Here is a 26,565-nt window from a genome sequence, read left to right as displayed (position 1 = left end):
AGACTTCAGACAGAAAAATAAAAATGGCATGCTATTGATCCTAATCTCTAGCCCTGGTAATAACAAACAAGCAGAAATAAAAAAGGCAGTGATTTCTGCACATTATTTAAACGCAAAAATATCAACAACAAAAAAATACCCATAAATCATGGCCGTACCGAGGAGAGAATGACAAACTAGGGAATAGTGTTGGTAAAGCATCAGACTTAAAGGTGTGCACAACGTTGAAGGCATTTTCCTGTAAAGTAACGATACAGTCCAGCCATGGCGACCTAGAGCGTCAACGCATATTGCCTTCTGTTCCAAGAAAAATGTCGACGTTTGATGAAACATTCACAAATAAAAAAGGAAAGTGAGCTACAAGCATGTTTTGTTTTCTGTGATAATGGATGACAAAAAAAAAGAAACGGTAACTAAGGCATGTGCACGAAGATGGTTAAATCTTTCCTGTGTCTAAAGCCTGATCCATATGTCAGCGAACGGCCACGGTGTGCGGCAAAACAAGTTAGTTTGGTCGAAAAATGTAGTTGTTGGGTGTCGACGTACAACTTAGCCTCAACACTCTTGTTCTGTTTTTAGAAGACACTGTAGAAAGAAGCCCAAGTTTTGCTTTCAGCTTCCCTGTCATTGATAGGGATGGTGTGACGCTGCTTTATTTTTATTAAATCTTTTTCTGTTACTGTGACACCCACTTACCCGCTTAACACCCCCCCCCCCCCCACCCACCCACCCACCCCACATACACACACACACACCCATCCCATCCCACCCCCCAGATAAAATCCTCCCCGTCCCTCCGGGCCATGGCAGGAGAGAGGAGGATTACGCTTTGCTCTCGTTGCCGTTTGTCTGGGGAGCCTCGTTGGGGACCGTCTTCACCTCGGCGTTGGCGTTGTTCACCTCGGGTGTAGTGGTAGCGTTGGTCACCTCCTCCGGCTCCACTTTAGCGTTGTCATCGTTCACAATCTTACCACTAGAGGGACGAAGCAGAGAGAGGGAGGGAGGGGGAGAGAGAGAGAGATAGAGAGAGAGAGTCAAAAGAGGGAAAAGGAGGCCAATTCTGTTAATGATGGAACACATCTCTCTCTCTCTCTCTCTCTCTCTCTCTCTCTCTCTCTCTCTCTCACACAGACACACAGCAAAAACTGTCTGTTCTAAGCTGCCTTTTGTCTGTTTTAAAAAAAAGGGGAAGAAAGAAACGATGAATGAATGAAAAGGGGAAAAAAAGAAACATGCAAGCGGGTTTTCGAAGGAATGTTGTCTTTTCCCCCTCCTGGAACGGAATGCATTTCACACATAATAGGATCTCCCCTCACTATCCTGGGCTACACATCACATAAGAGCACACACGCATGTCACACCTAGTTTCCAGGGAACAATGGAGTGATGAGTGTGGAATGAGACAGGGCCGGTACAGTAGAGCACAATACATGACCGAATGAAAAGCCTCAGACATAAACTACAAACACGAAGCAAACGGCACACAAGAGGATTACACGCCGTCTGTCTGGGGCACGGAGCACGTATTCAATGGGGAAAAGCCACTTCTTCAGCGCCAACAATAGTTTGTTTCACCGTGCGAATCGCCACATAAAAGTGCATTTAGATGATGTTTTATGTTTATGTGTGCTGCTTGCCTAAAAGAAAAAAAAATACTGTATAATGCTGATGTGACTAAAATGGAATGTTTCTTCTGTAGTCTGTGATCCTGCTGTGGTCTGACCCTTTCAAAAGACAACACTGCCTCCTGCTGGTTTCTCTAGTCTAGAACACTGTTTCCCAAAGAGTAGGCCGAGACTCGAGTAAAAATACCATTTTAATACAGCGTCTGGAGCACTGGATAGGCCTGTCTGGTACGGCCCTGTCCTGGTTTTCCTCCTACCTATCAAACAGAAGTTACTTTGTCAATCTAGCCGAGTTCGACTCAGACAAACACAACATCAGTTCTGGTATTCCACAGGGCTCGATTCTTGGCCCTCTGCTTTTCTCCTTGTACATACTGCCATTGGGCGAACTCATTACCAATCACGGAGTCAATTTTCATTTCTATGCTGATGATACCCAACTATATCTCTCTGTGGCTCCAGATGATCCCTGTGCTTTAGACCCTCTGTTGACCTGTCTGTCTAGCATCAAATGTTGGATGAGTGAGAACTTACTCAAGCTAAATGAGGATAAGACAGAAGTTCTCATAATCGGTTCTAGTGAGCAGAAAGAATCAATAATAAGCAGACTTGGCAACCTGACTGTAGAACGTAGCAGTACAGTAAAGAACCTGGGGGTTATTATTGATTCTGAATTGAATTTTAATTCACACATTAATCATGTTACCAAGATTGCCTTTTCTCACCTTAGAAATATTGCACGAATCAGAGCCTATTTGTCCTTGGACGATGCAAAAACGCTAATCCACGCCTTTGTTTTTTCTCGGCTTGATTACTGCAATGCACTTTTTTCAGGACTGCCTAAGAAAACAACTGACAGATTACAACTTGTCCAAAATGCAGCAGCCAGAGTTTTAACTAGAACTAAGATGAGAGAACATATTACTCCAGTTTTGGCATCACTGCACTGGCTTCCGGTTGTTTTTAGGATTGATTTTAAAATTATTTTACTTGTCTATAAAGCTCTCAATGGTCTCGCACCTCCGTACCTCCGTGACTGCCTACCTAGATATGTCCCTAACCGCCCCCTCAGGTCCTCCAATGCTGGCCTACTTGAAGTGCCTAAAAGAATGTGCACAAAAAAATATGGTGAGGCAGCTTTTTGCTTCTACGGCCCAACAGCCTGGAATAAACTTCCATTCAAGCTCAGACACGCACCCTCTGTAGACATTTTTAAATCTCAACTCAAGACTCACCTCTTCACTCTTGCTTTTAGTTGAGTTTTACTATGCACGTTCCTACCCTGCCCTGACTGATTGCTGCATGTGGTGTTTTTATTTGTTTTTATTTATTTTATGTTCTTATATTCAATTTTTCTATCATTTTTACTACTTGTGTTTTATTGTATTTAATTTTTGTGTCCTGCCCTGTGAAGCACTTTGAGCTGCATTTATTTATGAAAGGTGCTATACAAATAAAGTTTATTATTTATTATTACAGAAATGCTATCTAAGGGGGTAGGGTAAGTGCTATGGGCCATGATGGAGTCTAAAAAGGTGGGTTTTCAGACTACGGCGGAAGATTGGGAGTGATGCTGCAGTTCTGACTGCAATGGGAAGTGCATTCCACAATTTTGGAGCCAGAAGGGAGAAGAGTTTGGGAGTGTGGAGCGTTATGTCTATAAAGCTCTCAATGGTCTCGCACCTTCCTACCTACATGACTGCCTGCCTAAATATGTCCCAAACCGCCCCCTAAGGTCTTCCACTGCTGGCCTGCTCGCTTTGCCTAAAAAAATGGCAACTAAAAAATACGGGGAAGCAGCTTTTTGCTTCTACGGGCCGTCGGCATGGAACAAGCTCCCATTGTACCTTCGTCAGGCAGCCTCTGTAGACATTTTTAAAGCTCAGCTCAAGACCCACTTCTACAACACTGCTTTTAATTGATCTTTTATTTTTTATTTTTTGTTATTCATGTCCTCACTGTATTGCATTACTGCTTGTTTTTTAATGTCGTTGCCTTGCTTTTCTTTTATTCTCCATTGTTCTGTAAAGCACTTTGAGCTGCATTTCATGTCATGAAAGGTGCTATACAAATAAAGTTTTATTATTATTATTTAATTTTCCTACATTTAAAAATACCCGTATATATATTTAAAAAGATTAGAAATAATAATAAATAACCCTATTTCCCCCAAAAAAGAAAAATATATCACTTACATTATCTTTTTTTAAATGTTTTTTATCCCACGATTTTGTAACCCATTTTTCACCCCTGTGTCAATCATCTAATGTGATCCTGGGCTCTACACACCCTCCACCAACCTAGTCCCCATATATGGGGGACAAGGGGAGAGCAACGGACTTGAACTCATGCTTCCTTCATGCCTGAGTGACCAAGTTGCTCCTTTACACCTGACAGGGGGGAGTTTCCCTGGTTGGACGTAGCACGTGGAAGGAACACATTATTCCAACCAGTTCCTTTCCCCTCCATCAGGCGCCCCGGCTGGCCAGGGGGAGGCAGTTTAGTGACCAGGATTACTGCATGTTTTTTGTGAGGGTACCTACCCTAGGGGACACGGGGAGAACATGCAAACTCCACACAGAAAGGCCCTTTCGCCAATCCCGCCTTCGGGTATGGGCACTGATGACGCGGAGGAGGAAACACGCCGCCAGCACCCACAGCGCCCCGAGCGGGAATCGAACCCGAACCTTCTAGCTGTGAGGCGACAGCACTACCAACTGTGCCACCGTGCCCCCATCACTTACATTATCATATAATTTACTTTAAATAAAAAAAAATAGTATAGTGAAAATAGCTGATCTACAAGGTCGCAACGTGACGTGTTGTGTGCTTGTAGATCATCTAATGTCACTAGTTTGGGTCCCAGGAAAACGTCTAATCTCTCTCTCTTTTGGGTCTCGACCTGAACAGTTTGGGAACCACTGCTCTAGCTAGGACATTGATTCTCAACCTTTTTCATAAAAAACATCACCACCTAGTTTGATTTGCATTAGGCCACAGAACCTCGTTTTGGATATACCATTTCTATCTCTGGGAGCGCAATATACACTGCAACAATCCTCAGTGTAAATTAACTTTGAGAGTGGACCTGCAACTTAATATACCTTAGAGCTGTTGTGTGGAAATAATTTTAAAAAGTCCCCCCATTCTGTTTTTCCTAGAACTGGAGGTCTGAGAAAAATCATTAACATGGTGAAACACATCTTGATGATCAGGGTCAAAAGAAATAGTGGTAGACTAAAAATACTTGTACAGAGTCTCGTCAAATTTGACGTGCGTGCATACATGTGTGCAATATGAAAGTAAATACATTTGCAAGCTGGACTTTGAAGTGATTTCAGGTAGGTCCTTTTGTAGTGTCCTTTTAGAACAAGTGGAACGACACCACAGAACAACACAGGGCCACCCTTGAGTGGCAGACTGTCTTCACCCCGCTGACGGACAGAGCGCTTGGCAGGTGGCACCGCACAAACTCCCTCGGCACCAGCCAGGTGGTCGGAGCAGACAAGAAGCTGCCCACGCCGCCGCCGAGCGAGGAGAAGGGAGATATGAAGGAGGACGGGGGGAGGAAATAAGTGCTGAGCAAACTAAAAAGGTAGGAGAGAGAGAGGAAGAAACAAAAAAAAGCCCTATAAAGTATAAATATTTAAACAGGGCCCACACTGCAGCTCATCTCCTGTGGAAATCTTTGTTTGCAGCTCCGTGTTTGGCAGGAGGCAGTGTTGTCACAGAGGCGCGCACTCCCTAGGAAGTGGGGATGTGACTGCGACGGGTTCAGCTAGAGCCAGCATGCAGATGAGCTGGATGACTGATGTGTTTTTGTTTTCTGTGTGGGAAAAGTCTCAGTCCCCTCCTGCCAGGCACAGTTTGACCCCATAGAAACTCCAAGGACATGCTCAGAAACCTCAAACGTCAGCATGGTTTTGTTTTGTATTGTGAAAAACAAGGGCCAGCCTCAAAATATTACGGAGACTGGAAAGGTTGCAAGCTTAAATCCCCCACAGCAACCGTGGCAATGTCAAAGGAGTGGGGGGGGGGAGGGGGGGGGGGGGGGCTGATGCACTGTCCGAAAGTAGATGCATTTCAAGGATATCAATAGTAACTAGAAAAGTGTGGTTGCCGTAGACACTTACATAGGCCCCTCCCACTAATATTGTCAGCCAATTACAATGTCACCTTACCCCTTTGATCATGCGTAAGTAAGTCGGAGGGGATATATCAAGGGACCAGCTAGGCACTCCAATGTTGAAGCGCTGGGCCCTAGTGGTAAGAGGAAGGACTGCAGGCGGACCCGTGGATTCATGACGAGGAAACCCTGTGCAGCTTTAACATTGAGCGCTCGGTTGCATGCGCCCAAAAAGGCGGAAATAGATGGTCCCTCCGGCGGCTTCAAAACGCCACTGAGCAACTTCCACTGACATGAATAGTGGAGGGGGCGGAGCTTTGCACCAGTTCAGTCTCTATCCTTTTAATACTCTGGGATATATCGCCTAAAAAACATGTTTTTGCAACAAACGGTTATATTTTTCGCATTTGTGACCTAACCCAGGGTCCACTCTCTCTTCTGCCCATTCTCTCTTCTGCCCCTGCAAGGGAATTTATGTATTTATAAACGATTGTAAAACATAGATTTGTTACGTAACCAACACCAGCCAACCACACTAATAATACAAATTATATTTGAAATGTTTCCGATTTCACTTTGGCCATGGTTCGTTTCAACGTCCATCTTTCCACTTGTTCCAGAAAGAAGACAGTTAGACACATTCAGTCAGTATCAAAATACTTCTCTCCAATTTAAATCACCTGGTTGCCACTTTCATTTTAGACCATGAGCTGACATCTAGCTACCGGCATATCCATAACCATTACAGTTCTACTCAGCAGTGTGGCCCGAATGTCTCAGGCCTAGCGTTTAGTTTTCCAGGCATGCTTCTGCAAGCCTAGTCTAGCTCCACTTTGCACCTGTCATGTGGTACCATATGTGGTTTGACCAAGTGCAAGTGGTACAACATGTATCCTGTTGAACACTCAAGTCCTAGACAGCAGCCTCTAGCTCATTTTACAGTAGTTAATAATACCAATCACGATAATGGGTGACATCTCATTACAAAACGTAATGTCCAACCACTATGTGCTCATCCTGTGTTAACAGGTATAGCCGGAAAAACATAGTCTCTAAAGTTGGGTCTGAGAACCCCTGAGGGGGTTACAGAGGGCCCCCCAGCTAAATTATTGATAGAAGACCAAATAGACCCTTACAGATCTGTAATTCAGAGTGTACAAATGGACCTTTTTCATTTTAGTATTAAAAAAGGTCTTTATTAAACGTCCTTAAATTGTCACTTTATAAATGTGCAGATACCCTGTATACATTACACGTACTGTATACTGACTGCATGTTGGTTTGTTTACTGCGCAATCTATTTGCCACTTGTGGCCACAAGTACTCCAAACAGACAGACAGACAGACAGACAGACAGACATATAGTCCTATGCATACAGACATACAGATGTCATTGGAGCGGATTCAGTCCGGGTTTTCTAACTAATAAAATGGTGATGTTCATTATTGTCCTAATCAGCTTAGTTTGAGTTAATTTTGACAGTCTTAAAATATCTCCTCCAGAGCCTCTTACATTGTACAATGTAAGTCAACGAGGAGCATATTTTACATGTTCAATTTCTATTCGATTGAGACATTATTTTTGACTAGAGTGGTGTTCGGGGGGCCAGTGCCCGTGGGAGCCTGGGCAGAGGACTTTTGTGGAAGTTCTGGACAACCGTGGGTGTGAGCGACTCAACACCGGACACTGCACTTATATTGTGATGTCAGAAGTGATGTCAGCTGTATGCCGGTATCCCCTTTTATGCCCATTATGGAGTTCTTTGTCAGGCATGCCCAAATATGGAGTCTATGCAGATGTCAGAAGTCGGTGGGACAAATCCGTATTTAGGCATGCCTAAATATGGAGTCTGGCCTGGAGTCTGGAGAGGGCTTTGTGATGTCACCTGTGGCCCGGGCAGAGGCCTTTTCTGGCGGTTCTGGACAACTGTGGGTCCGACCAACTCGACACAGGGCACTGCACTCCCTGTGGGGGTGTGGAACGTGTGTGTCGAATTTGAAGTAGGTGGGGTGAACGGTTCTCGAGTTAGATTTCTTGCCCGCCTTTGTTATTACATCATGGCAAGGTAACTAGACAACCCAAACTTCTCCCTAAGTGGTCTTGCCTTTTAAGCTAATCATCTGGGGACCCACCACCAAAATCATTTGGACCATGCATGCCAAACTGAGGGTCCTTGAAATGAGTTAGTTTGAGTCCTATAGCGTGAACAACCGCCCACATGTGAACAGTTCCCTGCCTATACTGATGCACACTTGGGACGGGTCCAGCAGGCAGAAAACCCTCCGCCACCACAACGAACGGAGCCCATGCAGTTCTCAGCAGCCTAGTGAGGACAAATCCAGATCCTAGCTCCTGTCTTCCTCAGGGTTCCTTTCAAAAACACGAGCAGCACAGTCCTCTCCTCGAGCCAGTGGCCAAAGTTTCAGCACGATGACTGCAGCTAAAAATGAGAGAATTGTGCTATTTCCAACTCGGCTCCGAGGGGCACAGTCAGCTGTCCGCCCCACTGACATGTGTCAACGCGATGTGGCACTGACTGTGACGTGAAGCTTGACATCTCCTCCTCACCCACCCGATTTATACGCATTGTGTCGTGCGCCTAAACATAGCCGATCTACAAGCTCACGACGCGTTGCGGCGCGGACGCATTGTGACGTTGTGACCTATCTTCGGTGTGCGACATCAGCAACCAAAACAAAACTCATATCGTTCCACATCTCTAGCATGGACATCATTGGACAACTTTGTCGGGAGATAAAAAAAAAAAAAAAGTATATAAATATAACTATATAACTATCACTAATAAATAGGGATGTGCCGATAAGACATTTTGGCCGATATCGATATCTGATATAATTAATTGTTGTTATGGCCGATAACAACAGTTACCACTTTCAGACAAACATCAATAACTTAGAATACCCCCCACTGTGCCATTGGTCATGTACTATGATCACTGGATGATGTGGCAGTGTCAATATTCAGGGCTGCAGCAGCCAATTGGCCCGGGACACTGTTCCATCCTTGGTCTCCCCCGAGAGGAGAACATTGCCCAGAAATCTAATAAACCTGCGGGATGGCTGGCTGACAAGATTGCAGTCTGGGCCCACTGAAGAAAAATCACTGCGGCGATCAGGAGGAAAGGCTCGATACTGTCAGCCATATGAAGACAAACGTCCCTGGTGACAAGCCCGGCTCCGTCAAGGTGATGACTGACTGACACCGGCTCTGACTTAAGACCCCATCATACTTTGCCGTGGCGGCAGTGTCACGCATCGAAAGTGGCAAACCTACAAGCTCACTGTGAGCCACTTGTAGGTCTGCTACTTGGCACCGTAGTGCGACGGAGCAAAAATTTGGAACCCACTCAAGGACACTTTGAGACCCACTGGTGTAGCAGAGTGTTTCCAGTGAGCCAACATGCACACATTGCACAGTAGCAGCACCCTGACTCTGTTTGACCAGAATGGAACAGATTCTTCATTAGTATCATCGGTAACACCTGTGAAGGAAGTAGGGAAGGGGCCCAAATTCTTTCCAAAATGGCGTGTGTGCATAGAGCCCATTCATCGCTCTTCTTCTTCTTCTTCTTCTCAGAGAAGAAAGATAAGCAGTGGTGGAATAAGGACTCCCATTTTTCAATTAAGTAAACAAATAACAGGCCTGAATTAAAAATGTTACTTCAGTAAAAGTATAACAGTATTTGCGTTAAAGGGGGCTCGATCGGTCGACGGTTAATGCACTGTATGTTTTGTAAAAAATAATCTAAAACTACAAAGTAACTATAGTAACTAAAGCTGTCCAATAATTGTAGTGGAGTAAAAATAAAAATAATAATAATATTATTTGCCTCTGAAGTGTAGTTGAGTAGGAGTTGAAAAATGTACCTAAAAATTGTAAAATTTGTAAATTACAGTACTCAAGCGAATGTACTGTTACTGTAGCCTACTTTCCACCACTGAAGATAAGTGGGAGATGAGGCAAAGGGAAAGAGGGCTGATCATCATCAGACAGGTTTTGCGTGCTTAGTGCATGTGGAGAGAGACAAGGCGCAATCATTCTCAGGGAAGAAATCCAAACAATAACTTTACAGTATAGTGCACAGCTGACTGTAATTGCTTCCCTACTGTTGACATGAAAGAGCCTCTTGAAATCTGGAGAAAGCCACGAGCGCTTGCAGGATTTCTAATTAACTACGGACCCGATAATTATCTTTTATAGTATTTCGTGCCAAAACCTTAATCACATAATACCATGCTTAAAGGTATATTCAGTGATTTCACTCAAAAAACCTTAGGTTTCGTTTTTGGCTGGGACCTAAGCCTTTCATCCAATCAGGATAGAGAGCCAAAAACGAAACCTAAGGTTTTTTGACCCCCAGGGGTTAACTGGGGACAGGGAGGAACTCCTTATATGGTCAGCACACTCTATAGTAGAGAGGATTATCACAACAAAACAAAAAAAATAAGTGATATTTGAATTAAGTGAAATCACTGAATATACCTTTAATTTAACTAAAATTGTGAAAAGTTTGATTAGTCATGTTCTTTTCTTAAATACCATAATATTTGTCAGATCTCTAACATCCAAAACGGAAAAGCAAAGATTCAGAATACTTGCAAATTACAACAGAATTGTTAATAATTGGAAGGCATATTCTTCACCCACATTTACAAAACGCTAAATGTTATTTGTTAGCATTTCGTGAACAATATGCATGCCAAATATTAAAGTCTATTGCCCTTTTTCCCCCCTTTCTTTTATTTGTGATCAGCACATATTACATAGTACTTGCTTTTTGGGCAAGCTGGGCTTATACAGTAGTTGGTACGCATTCTTCACCTACTCTTCAATGATGTACTATATGGTCTCTGTCGGGTGGAAAGTAAACCTCATATTATGTCCAAATCTGTTACTTTTCAGGATTCAAATAAAAAAATAGCAGATCAACAAAACGCATCGCTTGGTGCCACGTTTCGAGCTTGTGGATCTGCTACTTTTGGATACTTTTGCGGAACACTATATGATCAAATAGGGCATTAATTTACAGAAAAAGTCACACAAAAAATTATGGAGATAAGAGGTTTCTCTAAATCCTAACTACATTGGAGCCACTGGCGCCAGGTTATTTCTTTCCCCCCATTTCCTGACGAGTAACACTTTCGAAATATGCGGTTTCCACCCAACAGCGACGATATGTAATATATTGAAATTGAAATGCTTGCATCCAAAAAGACCTTCTGTCAGCCGTGACGACGCAGCTCCATTATGTGACTTAGCAGCGGTGAAAGAGATTCCATCATGCTGAAAGTGGTTGACATTAGTGAAATAGAAAGAGAGTGGTATATGGAAGGATGGAGGCCAGGTTTAAGAGGAGGACGTGGCCTAAAAAGGGAAAGACAGCAGCGGGTGGTGAAGTGGAGGTGGTGGTCGAAAGACAATAAACACACAGACCAGTAACATCCCAATGTTCACGCTAGCATAATGGGCCTCTTCCCCATAGATATATATAAGAAAGGCTAGATGGCTCACCCGCACTCTGGCCAATGGAGAGCGACGGTGCTACGTGGCGGCCATCTTACCGAGGGGCAGCATAACATTGTGTCTATGGGGCGTGTACTTTTTAAATAACAATAACTTGCTCAATTTTCAACCAATTTTCAAACGGTTTGGTTTGTTATAAACTTCAGAGACGTCCGCATACTTATATACTTTTATATGACGTTCATTTAAAAAACAACATTAAGGAGACAAGCGAATCATAGCCACGTTGACAACGTTTGTAATAAACCAACCCGTTTGTAAATCCGTCAAGATTTGAGGGAGTTATGACTATTTTAGTTTGAGCTGCCATAGAACATAGCCCCTCAGCAAGATGGCCGCCGGGTGAACTACGTCACAGACTCCGCCTTGACCCATCTAGCCTTTATATATGTCTATGCTCTTCCCTACCTCCTTCACAGGTGTTACCATCGATGCTAATGAAGGCTCTGTTCCATTTCATGCACTGTATGTAGCACAGTGGTTCTCACTGTATGTATCACTGTATGTATCACCCTTCAAGGAACCCCTGAGACCCACCGGTGTAGCAGAGTGTTTCCAGTTAGCCAACACGCACAATGTCAGCATCAGCCTTCATTAGTATCATTGGTAACACCTGTAAAGGAAGTAAAGAGGCACAATTTCTCTCCAAAATGGCTGCGGTGCATAGGGCCTATTCATGCCATCCTTCCAATGCAATAGCGGGGCGATTGGAATGCCACCAGGGTGGAACATACAGGTTTTGAGTGGCAGGCGATAAGAGTGTTCATACTCGTCTTGAGCTGCTGTGGTGGCGTCTTTGCCCATGGGAACGACAGCGTCCTTGGCCGGCTCGTCTATTTGTAAGTCCTTACTCTGGCTGCTGCCGGGGCTCGCGACCGGCTCGGGCTGGCTCTGTGGCCCGTCCACTTTGGTGGAGGGCGGAATGGCGGCGGGGTCTGAGGCGGGGGGTACGGTATCGGACAAGGGGGCGGCTTTAGGGGTCTCGCTCAGGTCAACCAGGGGCCCCACGGAGGGTTGGGCAGCGGCGGCGGGAGGAGGAGGTAGGGATTTGGGCGTGACGACGGGCCGCGGGCTGGGGGCGGGGCAAGTTTGGGGGGAGGTGGTCTCGGCCTGAGGAGCGTGGGTGGTGGGCGAGGCCGCACTGGCGCTCAGGGCGGTGCTCTCGCTAGCAGGGCTGCTCTGCGCCGTGCTAAAACTCTCAGAGACCGAGTTAGTGGCCGTGGAGGGGAGCAGGTTCAACACCGTGGATGTGGTGTCTGCACCCGCGGGCCTGTCAGGTGAGGGAGGTGAGGGGAGGGGGGAAACGGAGAGAGAGAGATAGAGAGAGAGAGAGAGAGAGAGAGAGAGAGAGAGAGGGAGAGAGAGAGAGAGGGACACAGAGGAGAAAGTCCAGGGAAAGTGTAAGGAAAGTGAGGGGGGAGAAGGAAAAGGGACGGACAGAGAGAAATAGAAGGAGCAGAGAGGGAGTGAAGCCCAAGGCATATAAACACAGAGTGAGCGCAAGTGTGCAGTCAGTGAGAAAAAACCTACAGAACCGAAAAGAAAATGTTAGGAACCAAGTCTTTTGTTGGGAGTGGAGTGTACATGCAAAAACATATTTCAAAAAAGGACGAACAAAGCATTAAGCTACAGTTAGGTGTTAGAGGTGTTTAAGGCACAAGGAAATTGATTAGCATAATTATGTCGCTGTAGTGACTTTAAAGGACACGTTTAAGCCAGTTTGTGGAAGTTTCTTTTAAGCTACCCATAAGTAAGTGGTCCACATGCGGCTGGCATGTTATACTGTATGACAGCGAATCAACCTAGGTGCTAAAAGAGAGGCCTTTAGCTCATTTAAAGGACAAAGACTGTGTCCCAAACAAACTTAGTGGTCTAGGGATTCCCATGACGACACACTGCATGCCTACTAAATGGTAGAGAACAGCAAGCTGGTTTATAATAATTTATGAAATGACAATAAAAAAACACTAACGGTTCTCTTTAGTTATTAATCAACAACAAAGTAAAAAGTCTAATTAAGAATCGCGTAAGTGGCCCAGGCCGTGGCGTAACGGTCTGGGCACCGGACTGGTAATCCAGTCGCAGTGTGCCGCGGGTTCGACTCCCGAACCCGACACGGCCTTTACTGCATGTCATCCCCCCATCTCTCTCCCGTTTCCTGTCAGCCTACTGTCTGTCCCTTAAAAAATCAATAAAAGGCGTAAGCCGCAAAAAAAATATCTTAAAAAAAAAAAAAAAGAATCGCGTAAGTGGCGTGTCTTGCGACGAGGCGAGGCTACAGCAATGTCTTGAATAGCAAGTGATTATCAATCTTTGGATACTGCCCCAAACGACACGTTCTGTTCCGTTTTCCTGGCCATCAACACTTTTCTACTTCCAAATAGTCACTCAGTCTCCAACACCATTTGGGACGCAGCAGTACATGATTGGTAAGGATGGATTCGCGGGGGCTAAAACAAAATACCACCAGGACTATTTCACGTTGGTCGTACACTTTACATACCAATACTTCACATCATGCATTGCGAGACGGTGTCCAGAGAGTATAGCTCTAGTTTGGGAGAGGCGGTCCGTTGCTGGTACAGGGCGGGGTCTACTAGTACTTACTCTGGCTCTGTCAAAGGAGTGGTCTCGGTAGGCTCAGTGGGTGCGCCTCCCTCCTGGCTGGGGGTGTGTTCCTCCTCCGTCCTGACCTCCACGATAGGCTCCTTGGATTCGTCCTTACTGCTGGGAGAATCCAACACAACATAAGCAGGTTACAGCAGGTACGCTTAAGCAATATTACACGAGAGGGGGTGGTTTAACGTCATTAATGCACTTCTGCGAAAGCAGTGTATTGATGACGTTAAACCATCCCCTCGAGTTTAATATTGCAATTATAGTTGCCCTTAAAAGTAAGAGAATCGCTAAAAATAAACCATCATTTTTTAATGACAGATTTAGCCACTAAGACCACAAATGTCCCAAGAAACTAGCTAGCCTATAGCAACCGAGTCGGCTGCACTCTGGGAGAACAGAGCAGCTGAATTATTTGTTTTGATTAGGTGTTCCATGATGCTTATTCCCCTTATGTTCTGTTTCCTAATGGTTTTTAATTATTATTGTTTCAAAACATTTTTGAATTAATAACAAATTTCAATGATTTCTTTCAGTAATTTCATAAAGAAATCAAAGAAAAATCTAAGAAATTCCATAAATTAGAACGAGCTCATAACTTGGTGCGAAGCAACGCTTTTTGTGCTTGTAGATCTGCTATTTTCACAATAGTTTGGGTCCCCGGCAAACATCGAATATCTCTCTTGGGTCACATGCTACAACTTTTTGGGAACCACTGCTTTGACTCACGTGAATGCCGCCTTGCCCTCCTCCACGTCCTTGCCCTTGGCCTTGCCCGGGCCAGCCTTGCCACAGAAGTTGACGGCGATGCACATGAGGAGGCCGCACTTGTTGAGGAAGTAGCAGGTGACGTCCACACCCACCAGCAGCAGCAGGAACACCACGATGAGGATGCCCACGATGGCGCCTGTGCTCAGGCCCGAGCCGCCGGCCGCCGCGTCTGCACGCCCACCACGACAGAGAGAGAGCGAGAGAGAGAGAGAGAGAGAGGCGACGAGGCAAAGAACGAGGGATGGGTGAAGTATAAAGAAGCAAAATGAGAGAAAGGAGAGGATCGGAACATGGAAGACGGAGAGGGGAAAAATAGACAGATGAAAAAGAAAGAAAGAAAGATGTCACAAAGAGGAAGTTAGGAAGTGGGCGAGACACAGATGTGATGCTGATTCCAGCTGTTATTAAGCTATACCTCGGGTTTTGTGTCCCCTCACAGGCTCAAGTGTGTTGCAGTAGTTCAAAGGGAATTTCAAATGAATTCATAGCATGCATGTTATAAACAGGAATTGCAAAGGATAATGCTAATTCCGGCCGTTACTTATTTCAACAATGTCTTAACGTTTATTCTCCACATCTCTGTGTCACACACTTGAGGCCTTTCTACTGCACCTTACACACTAAATGCATTAGTTGCACGAGTTAACTAACAGACACACATCTAGATCAATATATTATGCATTCAAGTTGCATGACTCATCTTGGGAACTATATTAGGCACAATAACAAGGTGTAGGGTCATGCACAACAGTCAACTGTGGGAAAACACAATGGTAACACTTTGTCTGTAAGGGGAGACCTGGGAGGATACATGTAGCATGTATACAGGCTCATGGCATGTCTTGACTGAAAACACTTAACCACTTTCAACATGGCTTCCCTATTAGGCATGGTGTTATACAGGAAACAAATGACAAAAACTGTCACCCCATCCAAAAATTGTGAAAATAGCAGATTGGTGCTTATTTATTAGTTATTTTCACTGTGTGACACCATCGTACAATGAAGTATAGCAGGCTGTAAGTGGTCAACTGTTCAGAGAAAGCATTCCCTGTCAATAACTTAATGTTCATAAATTGCTAAATGTTTTTGAAGTGTATTAAAATGCTTTCAAAGGGAACATTATGCAGCAACATGCAAAAGACAATACCCACATTCTGTATTCAGGTGACAGAAATCTATCTCTGTACTGAAGGTTGCACTGCTGTTTGCACAATATTATTATTTGCAACAAATCATGTCATGAGCCTTTCATGAAATTGCAGCTGGTAGAAATCTTGCAGACTCCCATCCTCATTTATGATTTATGACTAAAGTGCATATTTAACTTTGAAATGACCCGTGTCCTTCTGCTGTTGTTGAAGCAGAGGCTCGTGGTTTACAGTTTGGATAATTTACCGTAGTTATGTTCATACCAAAGACTAGAATCTAGGGAATCTGCACTACCACAAATAAATAAAAACAGCCCTTTACCCTTTAGGATATCTCACAAAAAGTGTTACCAAAGTTGTACTGCCTTCATCCATTTTTAGGACTTTTAGGGTTTGTAATAAGCCGCACCCCGGCTTTTGTATTAAGAGGTTTTATGGTTAAAATGTGTATTTAGAAAGCTGTCAAGCTGTCAAGAATTGAATGGTCAGTTAGTCATCGCATACCGTATACTATCATGAGTCATGTAGCCATCAAATTTTCATTTCACCTCAAGGACAGAATGCATGTTATTTTCTGTCAAACATTTCGCACAAATCAACACACATTCAGAATGCAGGCAAGACGGAGCCTAAGGATTTTGGTCAAAACACAACCAATAACCCTGCAATTTAAGTAAGGACTGTGGCTTGTGCTGTAAGGAGTAAGGACAATAGGTTTGCACAAGAACTGGATGAAAAATACTAGCCATGTGCTTCTGACATCATGAATCATATCCATGTGCTTCTGAAATCATGAATCATATCCATCGCTGCGCTCCACCACATGTAGGGGCATTTAAGCAGCCAATCATATCAGCTGCAAATGCCTAACCGTGGTGTTTCATGGCGGAAAATCCACTCCAAAACCAGAATTAACATGTTCTGACCGTAGACAGTATAATATAACGTCAGATTCTGACGTTGTTATATTATTATATTATATTACATTGTCTATATTTGTGAACATGAACAATTTGCTGCCAACATTGTCAACAGATCCGATTTATAGGCTACTTTATTAGTTGGTGTTTTCCATCGGAAATAGCAGTGTCAGTGTCAATTAATAACACTGAAAGTGAACGGGAGACCAATCTTCTAGACATACATTGATTTTCCAGGGATATGACTGCACATAATCAGCATGACAATGAAATAACCAATCATCTCTGGTCGGGTAGAAACCTTATGTCCAAAACTGTCACCTTTCAGGATTCAAATTAAAAAACAGCATAAGTTGCAGATTTACAAGCTCAACACGAGTCGCTTCGTTCCGTGTTTTGAGCTTGTGGATCTGCTACGTTTTTGATGCTTTCGAGGGACATTGTAGGATGATCAGGCATGGGGTGTTAATTTAAGAAAAAACACAAAAAGAGAGGGTTTCTGTCTGACAGCAACGACATTCTGAATTAATTATGTTAAGAGTTTAGAATGTGTCTCCAATTCCTTGTCAGTAGAATAGCACCTTGTCTCTTGGTGATGTCCCAGAATGTGGAACTGGAATTAAAGCAGTTTCTCATTCATAACCCTGGCATTATTGAACGGTCTAGACATTCTAATATCGTCATAACACAAAGACATTCTGTTTCTGACTGGATTTTCACTTTGAAGTCGACAAAAACACAAAGCTACTTACCAGGAACCATAATTTATCATGTTCTGCAATGAATCAAGCACAGATGAGTACAATGCTTACTGATCCACCGCAGTGGCTGAGCATGAGGCCCAGACAATGTTAATCAACGCAAACACGCACATCATTAGAGGTATGGGGCAGAATCACACTGACCACACAATAAATAAAACACACATCGCACCAAAGCACACAATTAATGATCTCACACTGCATCAGATAACACAAGGAATAACCACACAAAGCAAACACACAATTAATAACCACACATTGCAAAAAAAAAATCAAACCATTAATAACCACACATTGCATCAAGTCACACGATTAATAACCACTAATCAGGCATTGCAACAAATCACACAATTAATAACCATGCGTTGCATTAAAAATATATTGCATAACATTGTTGAGTTCCTGTCATTATTGGACCAGAGTTATTATGAGATATTGTTAGTTATTTTCAGACAAACACAACAATATACATACAACGTATAGGATTGTTTTTTATGTTTTTTTGTGGCTTTCACCTTTTATTTTTTTAATATTTTTGATAGAGGGATAGACAGTAGGCTGACAGGAAATGGGGAGAGAGATGGGGGGGATGACATGCAGTAAATGCTGTCGGGATTGGGAGTCGAACCCGCGGCACACAGCCAGACTGGATTGCCAGCCAAGGTGCCTGGACCACTGAGCCACGGCCCAAAGTATAGGATTTTAGCGTTTGACGTATCATATTGTTTAATTTCTCCGTTTCTCAACCATTGGTCCACGGACCACTAGTAGTCTATGGTGTAATTGCAGGTGGTCCTTGGCGGGGAGGTCTACGTACAAGCCCACAACATGCCACAACACGCTCTGTGCTCGTACTAGTAGATCAGACATTTTTGTTGCGCGACACAGGCGAGCAACTAAGATCATTAATGTTAAATATATATATAGAAATGACTTATCCCTTCTTACTGTATACTACATAATACATGTTTTAGGGAGGTGCATGGGGTGGTCCTTGAGGATAGTGCAAGCATAAAGCTCATAAGAACGTTCAGAAGCACCGGTCTGTTTCTCAGAGCAAAGCTTTCTTTTTCAACTTGCTGACTAAGATGCTGTGCCTGAGGAGCTGGGATTGCTCACATTCTGTGTAATAGCACAGATATAATTTCCCTGGCAGGAGGGAACAGAAAACGCATGCAGTGGATTTGTCATTTTATTTAAATATATTCTTGCTGTATGGTTCATTAAATGAATTTTTTTCAGGATTGTACTCTACTCCAATTCAACTCCATGGTGCTGGTTCTCTCTCTGTTCGGTGAGGAGAGCCTTTTGTTACTGAGCATGCCAGCGTTGGCAGTCAATGTTTGAGATTGCTGATAAATTAAAAGGAAAAAAAGGAGGTATATCGTTGCTGTCGGGCAGAAACCACTTACCATATCTCCATTATATAAATCCTTTGGGGTTTTTCCGTATTCCAGATTGACAAGCTCGAAATGCAGCACGAAACATGCCGCGAAGCAACACGCTTTGAGCTTGTAGATCTGCTACTTTTGCTGTTTTTGAATTTGAATCCTGAACAGTTTTGGACATAATGAGGTTTCCACCCTGACAGAGACGATACACTGTATACCGTACATAAATTCCTCTTGTATAGATTGCTAAATTATTTAATTGTTAAATTGTGATATTATCAAACATAAATATCAATCACATCAACCACAAGAAAATGCAGAGGAATGCAGCCTGTTCCTGTTTCAACATTTTCTTTTTCAGAAAGCTGAGTTTAGCAGTTCCGGGCAGCTCTTAATCAAACTAACCGCGTCTAAAAATAGCACGAGCATGCCACCACTGATCTACCTGTTGGAGGGAGTAGAGAGGTGTAGCAGGCAACACTTGTTTTTTCCCCCCCTTGCCTATCGCTTCATTTGCATTTTAACAGGTGCGATAAATCATTTACTAGGTTTTTAACGCTGAAGGGCCTGTCTCACTGAGCAGGGGGAACACAGATACGCGTGTCAGCACAGAGTATTGAATAGTTCTTTCAGTGGCTTGTCAGGTGTTTTCACTGCAAATTTCCCAACAGCCGCCTGATAACAAATAGCATGCTGTACATTAAGCAGCACAGGCAACTTGTCAATGAGCGGCAAACAGACACACGGCTGAGATAGAATCTATCTGAAAAAGCCTTTTGATACATTCAATTTGAATCTAATTGATTAAATTGTCAGATTCGCCGCAGTGACAGAATGGAAATTGGAACATGATTCATACAGTATTGCCGGCGCGTGACATTCACAATAGTATTGGCATAGTGTAATGGCGGTATTTGGGCTGGTGCCAGGATCATAATGTTTATACTTTCCTCACTCAGATCTACAGTAGCCGTATACTGGAATAACGCAAAGCCTGTGTCACTGCTGTGCTGTGTGCTGAACTGACTGCAGCGACACCAGCATAGATCAGTGCTTCTCAAAGTGGGGTCCGCGGGTCCTTGAGGTGGTTCCCAGCAAATATGTGTTGATTGATATACAGTAGCATCAAAATGCATTGGCCATTTGAAAACAGCCGATCTACAAGATCACATTTTGGAAGATTTCTTTAAAAACATACATCTTGTATGGGGTATCCGTACCCCATCTTTTCAGATGGGGCTCTGTCCGCGTACATGAAAACGTTTGAGAAGATTATGTGGGATTGAAATTATGTGGGAAGTCATAGGGCCTGATTCTTCAAAAACGAAATGCGCCAGAGTGTAACGGTGGCGGAAACGGATATCGTATTTATCCGTCCGATCATCCTACGTTGAGAGGACGTGTTATTCAGGGAAGCTGGTGTAATCACTTCATTTGTGCGGATCGCCGAGTGTATCCTTTCCGCATTTTTCCCAAGCGATTCGCCTGGTGTCGCCTGGTTAGTTGGAACATCCACGCCCATTCTACACCATATAAGGGCAACAGGAAATCTCGAAATACGTCATCATAGCCTGCACAGAGGATTTCAATTCTATACAACAGCGCGATGAGCTTGTGGAGTAGTTAATTTTGACAGGATGAATGCACTGCAGGGTTATAAAAAAAGAAAGGCGCCCTGCAAAAGTAAAGAGATATCCGATACTTTTTTTTAATCAGAGCTGCATTGATTCATTCGGGGAATAGATTAATATCATCTCACTGTCAGCTGTCTGAATGCATATAGTGGAGAATGGATTTGTTCTGAGCATGGACATGTAGGCATAGCTATTTAGAATTTCAACCATATACAGCGGGTAGCCTATATCCTCTTTGTCAGATGTAAGTGCATGGTTCATTTCATGATGTCCTCATATTAAAATGATTCGCGGGAGTCGGGACACTTGGCAAACTTGATTGATCTCATGATGAGATCAATGTAGTAGCCTACAGCCTACACAGCTACAACGTTGCCCATATTATAATGAATTACGGTGAGCTGGCTTAAAACTGACTGGCCAAATTGCACGCGCTGATGCCATAATGTGGATTTATAGGGCTAATTAGCCCTCGTGACTGCTGTCTGTCTGTCAGACCGGCATGTCTGTGAACCAGAATGTCAGTCGGGCCGGGCCGTGTTCTGTCCTGGCCGGGCTCACCGCGCCGTTATATTAATTTTCCAATGTAAATTTCACCCAGATTGGACTCGGTTCAGCGGCAGCATGCTGCTGTCCGCCACACACACACACACACACACACACACACACACACACACACACACACACACCGACAGTCAAGAGAACTGACTCACTAAACAATACAGTCACTAACACACACTAAACAACGTTAGATTCGTACAGTGCAAAATGCAGATAAGTGTAGGCCTATGTTCTTATTATAATTGTGAGTTTGTTTTTTAACATGCGCGAGAGCCGATCTACAAGCTCACAACGCTTGCACTGCGAGTAGCCTAGAGAAGGCTGTCAAGTGAGCAGCGCAATCGCGCATGGCATGCTATATAAATATCCTAATAAATAAATAAAAAGGTGTCGGGGCTTGCAGGGGCAGTTTCCTTATGGGACTCTATAGGCTAACTTGCCTCTAGAATGCATATGCATTTAGGCATACAAGTGCACTCGGCTTTTATATATATATATATATTATATATATATATATCGTTTTTTTATGTGCTGATCGACCAATATGTTGGGGACACATGCCTACATATTTTATCTGAGATTTGGGGACTATTTATTGATTCAGCATGAAGACTAAAGCCTTCTGAATAAATCTATATATGCAAGTGTATGCTTCCGCAAATTTCTCCGCCACCTAAAGAGGTGGCGGAGGATTTAGCGGAGTTGCCGATCAACCAAAGTCAGCGTCAAGTTCACGGCCATTTCCATGAATTCCAAATTAATGTGGGAAATCCACGTAAATGCCTTTCCGCTAGCGTCACGTCAATATATAAGCGGAAGCGCGTTGAAGAATCAGGCCCATTGTGAGGCATTGTGCCTTAATTGATCCATCCTCGCAGCCCCTATCCTGCATTGATTAAGGTCTTTGCAATCTCATCATGCAGGTACATGTGTTGCGACTGAAAACATTCTGTAAGCATTAAATGCCTGGTCTTTAAGAGAAGAGAGGAGTCAGAGGACATTAGTTTGTTTGTAGAGAGGCAGCAGAAGGTCTGCAGTCAGCAGCCACATACGTAAGCCTTTAGCCCCAAAAGTTCAGCGAAAACCAAAATGCAAAGTTGTTGTGCACATTATTAATCACACAATGTTTAGCAACAACTCAGTGATGCCTAACCTCCTGCTATCTACAGTATGTGAGAAAACTAGGTCGACTTAATCCAGGATTACTAAATTGATGCGAAATTAAGAAAGTTGTCCTGAGTCAAAACAAGGTTTAGCGCTGTGCGACATGACTGGAGCCAGTGCCAGGCGGTGTCTCTGGCAGGCGGTGTCTGGCGCCGAGAATAGCCGACCTACGGTACAAGCTCACAACATGTCGCATCCGTGACGCGTTGTGAGCTTGAAGGTCTGCTATTTCCGTCTGTTCTCAACGGACAACACCATCGCATAAACTAGGCTTTATATCAGTAGCCTATAGGCTACACTGCAGTGTTTTTATCACCTCAGCTCACTTGTAACCTCCACAAAGGTGATAGAAAAAAAGTACCAGATGTAACAGATGTACTTTGGCCCAAAGGGGGGGTAAAAATAAAAGGTGAGTAGAGGTCAAGTTGAGGTATCGGCTAACACAGAAATTGTGGTATCGGATAGGGAACGAAAAAAGTCATCCCTATATGTTTTGTAATAATAATTAACTAAAATAAAATGTTGAGTAAAGAGGTACAATATTTGGATCCGAGATGCAGTGGGGTAGAAGTAACAGTGGTGAAAATTGGAAATACTCAAGTAAAGCAAAAATACCTAAATAAATGTACTTAAGTACAGTACTTTGTACTTAGTTACTTTCCCCCACTGCCACCAGTGGTCCCCGCTGGTTTAGGTTCATCGTTTCTGCTTGAGAGAGACCAGATTGAGGTAGGAGGAGGGAACTGCCGCAATCTGGCAAGAGTCAGGTTACCACAGCCCACCATTTGATCACATTTAGCCTCTCATAACAGGCAAAAGTTGATCAAAATAACAATTCATCTATATTCTCTGATTGTGTAGACTTCTTGTAAATTAAGTAATGCAGATGTTTAGAGTTAAAGATCTAATAAGGGTACATTTGGTTACCAACTCTGCATCATTTAGCTGGGGACCACCTGGAACCCCCCCTCAAGGACCACTGGTGGTCCCCGGAACACTGGTTGAAAATCACTGCCCTATATGCAAAAGGAAGAAGCAAACAATGGGATTGGCACATGCGGACCCAGGAGGCAAACTCCAGGCGCACTCACTTTATTACCAGTCAATTTAAAAATGGGGGCAGCAAAAAACAAAATAAAATAAAAGTCAAGATGATTCATCACAGAAATGCTATTCTGAAATTTAAAGGAATGGCATTTACATCTCTTTTCCGTTTTTTTTCCCGTTTTTTTTGTGTGTTATTATTATTTTTCTTTATAGGTAGCCAGGCTTCCAAATTGTCCACACCTGGGTTTTACAGTCCATGTGTGGGCGAAAATGCATTAAAAAAACAAAACATTTGTGTAAAGCTCCAGACAAAAGAATGGACTCAACATCTTCAACCACAGGGGTGTCAATAGAATAGCACGGTCACACACATTCTAGAACATACATGGGCAACTTGTGGCCCGGCCGAGGGCCACATAGGGCCCCCACCATCACTTAATGTGGCCCGCAGGTTAATATCAGCATACTGATATATTATTGATTTCAGCTGTTACAATTGCAAACATGACCCGCTTTAATTAATTCAGTCTAAATTAGTAGCTTAATGACTATAGTATTAAAATGTTATTTTTATTATGTCCAAATTTTTCCAACTTTATATTTAGTTCACAAAGTTAACGTAACTACAATTAAAGGAATTTTAAAGGCATTTGAAATTAAATAAAAAATTAAATTTTTCCAATAAAAAAATAGCAAAATCATACTATAATTCTAACAATGTCTGTCTGTCTGTCTGTCTGTCTGTGTGTCAGAAACACTGCCGTAGCTCCTCATTGCCTGCACCAATCGCTCCCACTTTTCACACAGGCATTGACCATATGAATATGGAGGGCGTAACGAAGCCCTTTTTTTGATTTGACACATTAATGATTATTCATTAATTTATTAGTGAATTAAAAACGCACCGGGCGCATACCACAAGGGGGGGGGGGGGGGGCAAATATCTCACAACGGGTAAGGGCTAGTAATTATAATTCAGGATTTCAATTCAAATAGGCTATAGCAAAAATATCAGATCTACAAGCTCGTAGATTGGCTATTTTTGCTACGATTGTTGGCCCTCTGAACTGTGTGGAAATATAGTGGCCTTCTCCATCGTCAAAGTTGCCCACCCCTGTTCTAGAATGTTAAGTTGCTAAAGCTTCCAAAGTAATTTTTTCATCAAGAAAAACAAAAAACAAAACAAAAAGAAAAACTAACAAAACAAAATCACTATTTGTTTATAGACTACAATGATTACATCATGGAAATACACAGATATGTACTTACAAAAATGTGTCAAGGAATAAAATAATTTCACATTAATGAAAATGAGCGACTCTTTTTTAACAACAGTAGCATTAACTCTTAGCGACATTCTGCTTTCAGGTAAAAAGAGATCAGAAACCATTGAAATAACTGCTTATATCTAGAATCTTCTGAATAAAGTTTTGAAAAGATTATGTACACTTTCTCACAAAACATGATTTGTTTTATCATTATGTATTTTTTCTTCTTTCGGTTTAACAATCGTCTCCCTTATGCCTAATTTATACTTTGTCATACAACATGGTGTCCTGTGCCAAAAATAGCAGATCTCCAAGCTCAATACAATGTGTATTTAATTTTATGGCATGTGACACCGGCGCGCCAACAAAGCATCAATCCGGCTTTAAACTGACAAGGCAGTCACAGATAACTTGAATACTTCCTTTGATAATTAGCTTTATGATAGTGTGTGTGTGTGTGTGTGTGTGTGTGTGTGTGTGTGTGTGGGGGGGTGGGGGGGGGGGATATGTCCAAAAAGTTATACTCTCGTCTGGTCTCACAAAATCAAACAGACTCTCACAGAACAGATACAGTGATGCCTTTCATGGCGTTCCAGCAGAAGAACCACTGAATTCAAGCTTGTATCCAAAATGAGCGAGAGCAACGGAGCATACAGTAGGCACTCTCGTCTCTCTACTACCACTTTACTTCAAATCGCACAGTTCAATCCAGAGTGTTAAGGGTGGTGGTGGCGTAAACAGCATTCAGACACTAAATGTCACACTTACAGCACTTACAGCTGCAGAAGGTTTGCTATTTCCACCTTTTCACATCTCCAAAGGCCTATTCACACACTCCGGTTTTAAGTGATAAGGTCAGGTGACCACCGAAAACAACAACATGATGTCACTGAGCCGCGGTGGTAAGCGACGCACCGCTCACCCAAACACATCTCTCTGTTTTTACTAACCACCAAGGTCCCCTTATCACCTAAAACTGGAGTATGGATAGGCCTTGAGACAGCAGTCATGTACAGTAGTTCGGAACATTGCAACAAGATGGCTGCCTCCAAGCATCTCTTTAGGACAACAAGGTACCGTACCCGACCACACGGATAATGGTGGCCGTCAGCTAACGGGGGTCAAAAGCAAAACAATACTTTTGGAGCCCAAAAAGTAATTGAAATTGAAATTTCACAATCCATTTTTTTAGGGGGGAAAAAAGCAATACCGGTACTTTTAATCCACACCTTTTTAAAAGCTCTGTGGATGAAATATTCTCTTTTCATTATTTGTTTACATAAAAATGTTATTGATATGATTGAAACCTTGAGAGTTTTAAAAGGTCAACTTGTTGTACCTTTTCAACGTTAAATTAACACTCCGGATTTTACTGGGTGGTTAATAACTCGTTCAAAAAGCCTGACAAGTTTCATAACAACTAGGCTATATGGCTTATTAACCCATATGTCAGTTGTCATGCAATGTTCAGGCTCATGTTATGTGTTATTATTTCATAATTCTAATTTCTAATTGAAACAAAAGTTGAAGTTCCCATTGCAGACAATACATCAGCCATCTGATGGTTTTCACAAAACCTGCCTGTACCTCATATTAGAGCATTGCAAATGTGTTACATATTATCTCAAATGAAATGCCTTTCTCCACATTATATTCCCACAGAGCGTTCAAAACCGTAACATTGACAAAACATTGCATTTGTTTTTTAAATCCGTTCATATCAAACATGAAAACAGATGAAAACAAAATAGGGGGGGGGGGGAAGCAAAGTTCAACAATTCAGAATGAAGCAAGTACTGAGCACCCTGTTATAAGCCTAATTCATACTCCGCAGGTCGGCCATGTCGCTCGGCGGAAAGAACCGACCTACAGGGTAACGACGCGTAGCGACGTGGCACGTCGTCACCTCGCAGACCGGTTATTTTCAGCGAGCGGCATCGCCGCACAATGGTGTAAAAATTACATTTTAGAATGATAACCGATGT

The 26,565-nt window shown here is 43.0% G+C and overlaps 1 protein-coding gene across 2 annotated transcripts in view; it reads right to left on the bottom strand.

The window, feature by feature from the left end:
• Window positions 1–776: 776 nt before the first annotated feature.
• The window catches only part of ncam1a (neural cell adhesion molecule 1a), a 323,979-nt gene continuing 298,190 nt past the window's right edge, over window positions 777–26,565 (bottom strand). Inside the window, exons 16-18 of one of the 2 annotated variants that reach the window (XM_083778965.1) lie at window positions 14,642–14,855; window positions 13,904–14,023; window positions 777–973 (exon numbers count right to left, since the gene is read on the bottom strand). In XM_083778965.1, coding sequence (XP_083635091.1) covers window positions 823–973; window positions 13,904–14,023; window positions 14,642–14,855 — 485 coding nt within the window. In that variant the 3' untranslated portion in view covers window positions 777–822. The remainder of the gene's footprint in view (window positions 974–13,903; window positions 14,024–14,641; window positions 14,856–26,565) is intronic. The other variant, XM_083778966.1, reaches the window with a different exon arrangement.

Source organism: Protomyctophum parallelum, assembly GCF_964188405.1.
Source record: "Protomyctophum parallelum genome assembly, chromosome: 1".
Lineage (NCBI taxonomy): Eukaryota > Metazoa > Chordata > Actinopteri > Myctophiformes > Myctophidae > Protomyctophum > Protomyctophum parallelum.
The sequence above is the reverse complement of the archived record's forward strand: the minus strand, read 5'-3'. Positions and strand labels throughout refer to the sequence as shown.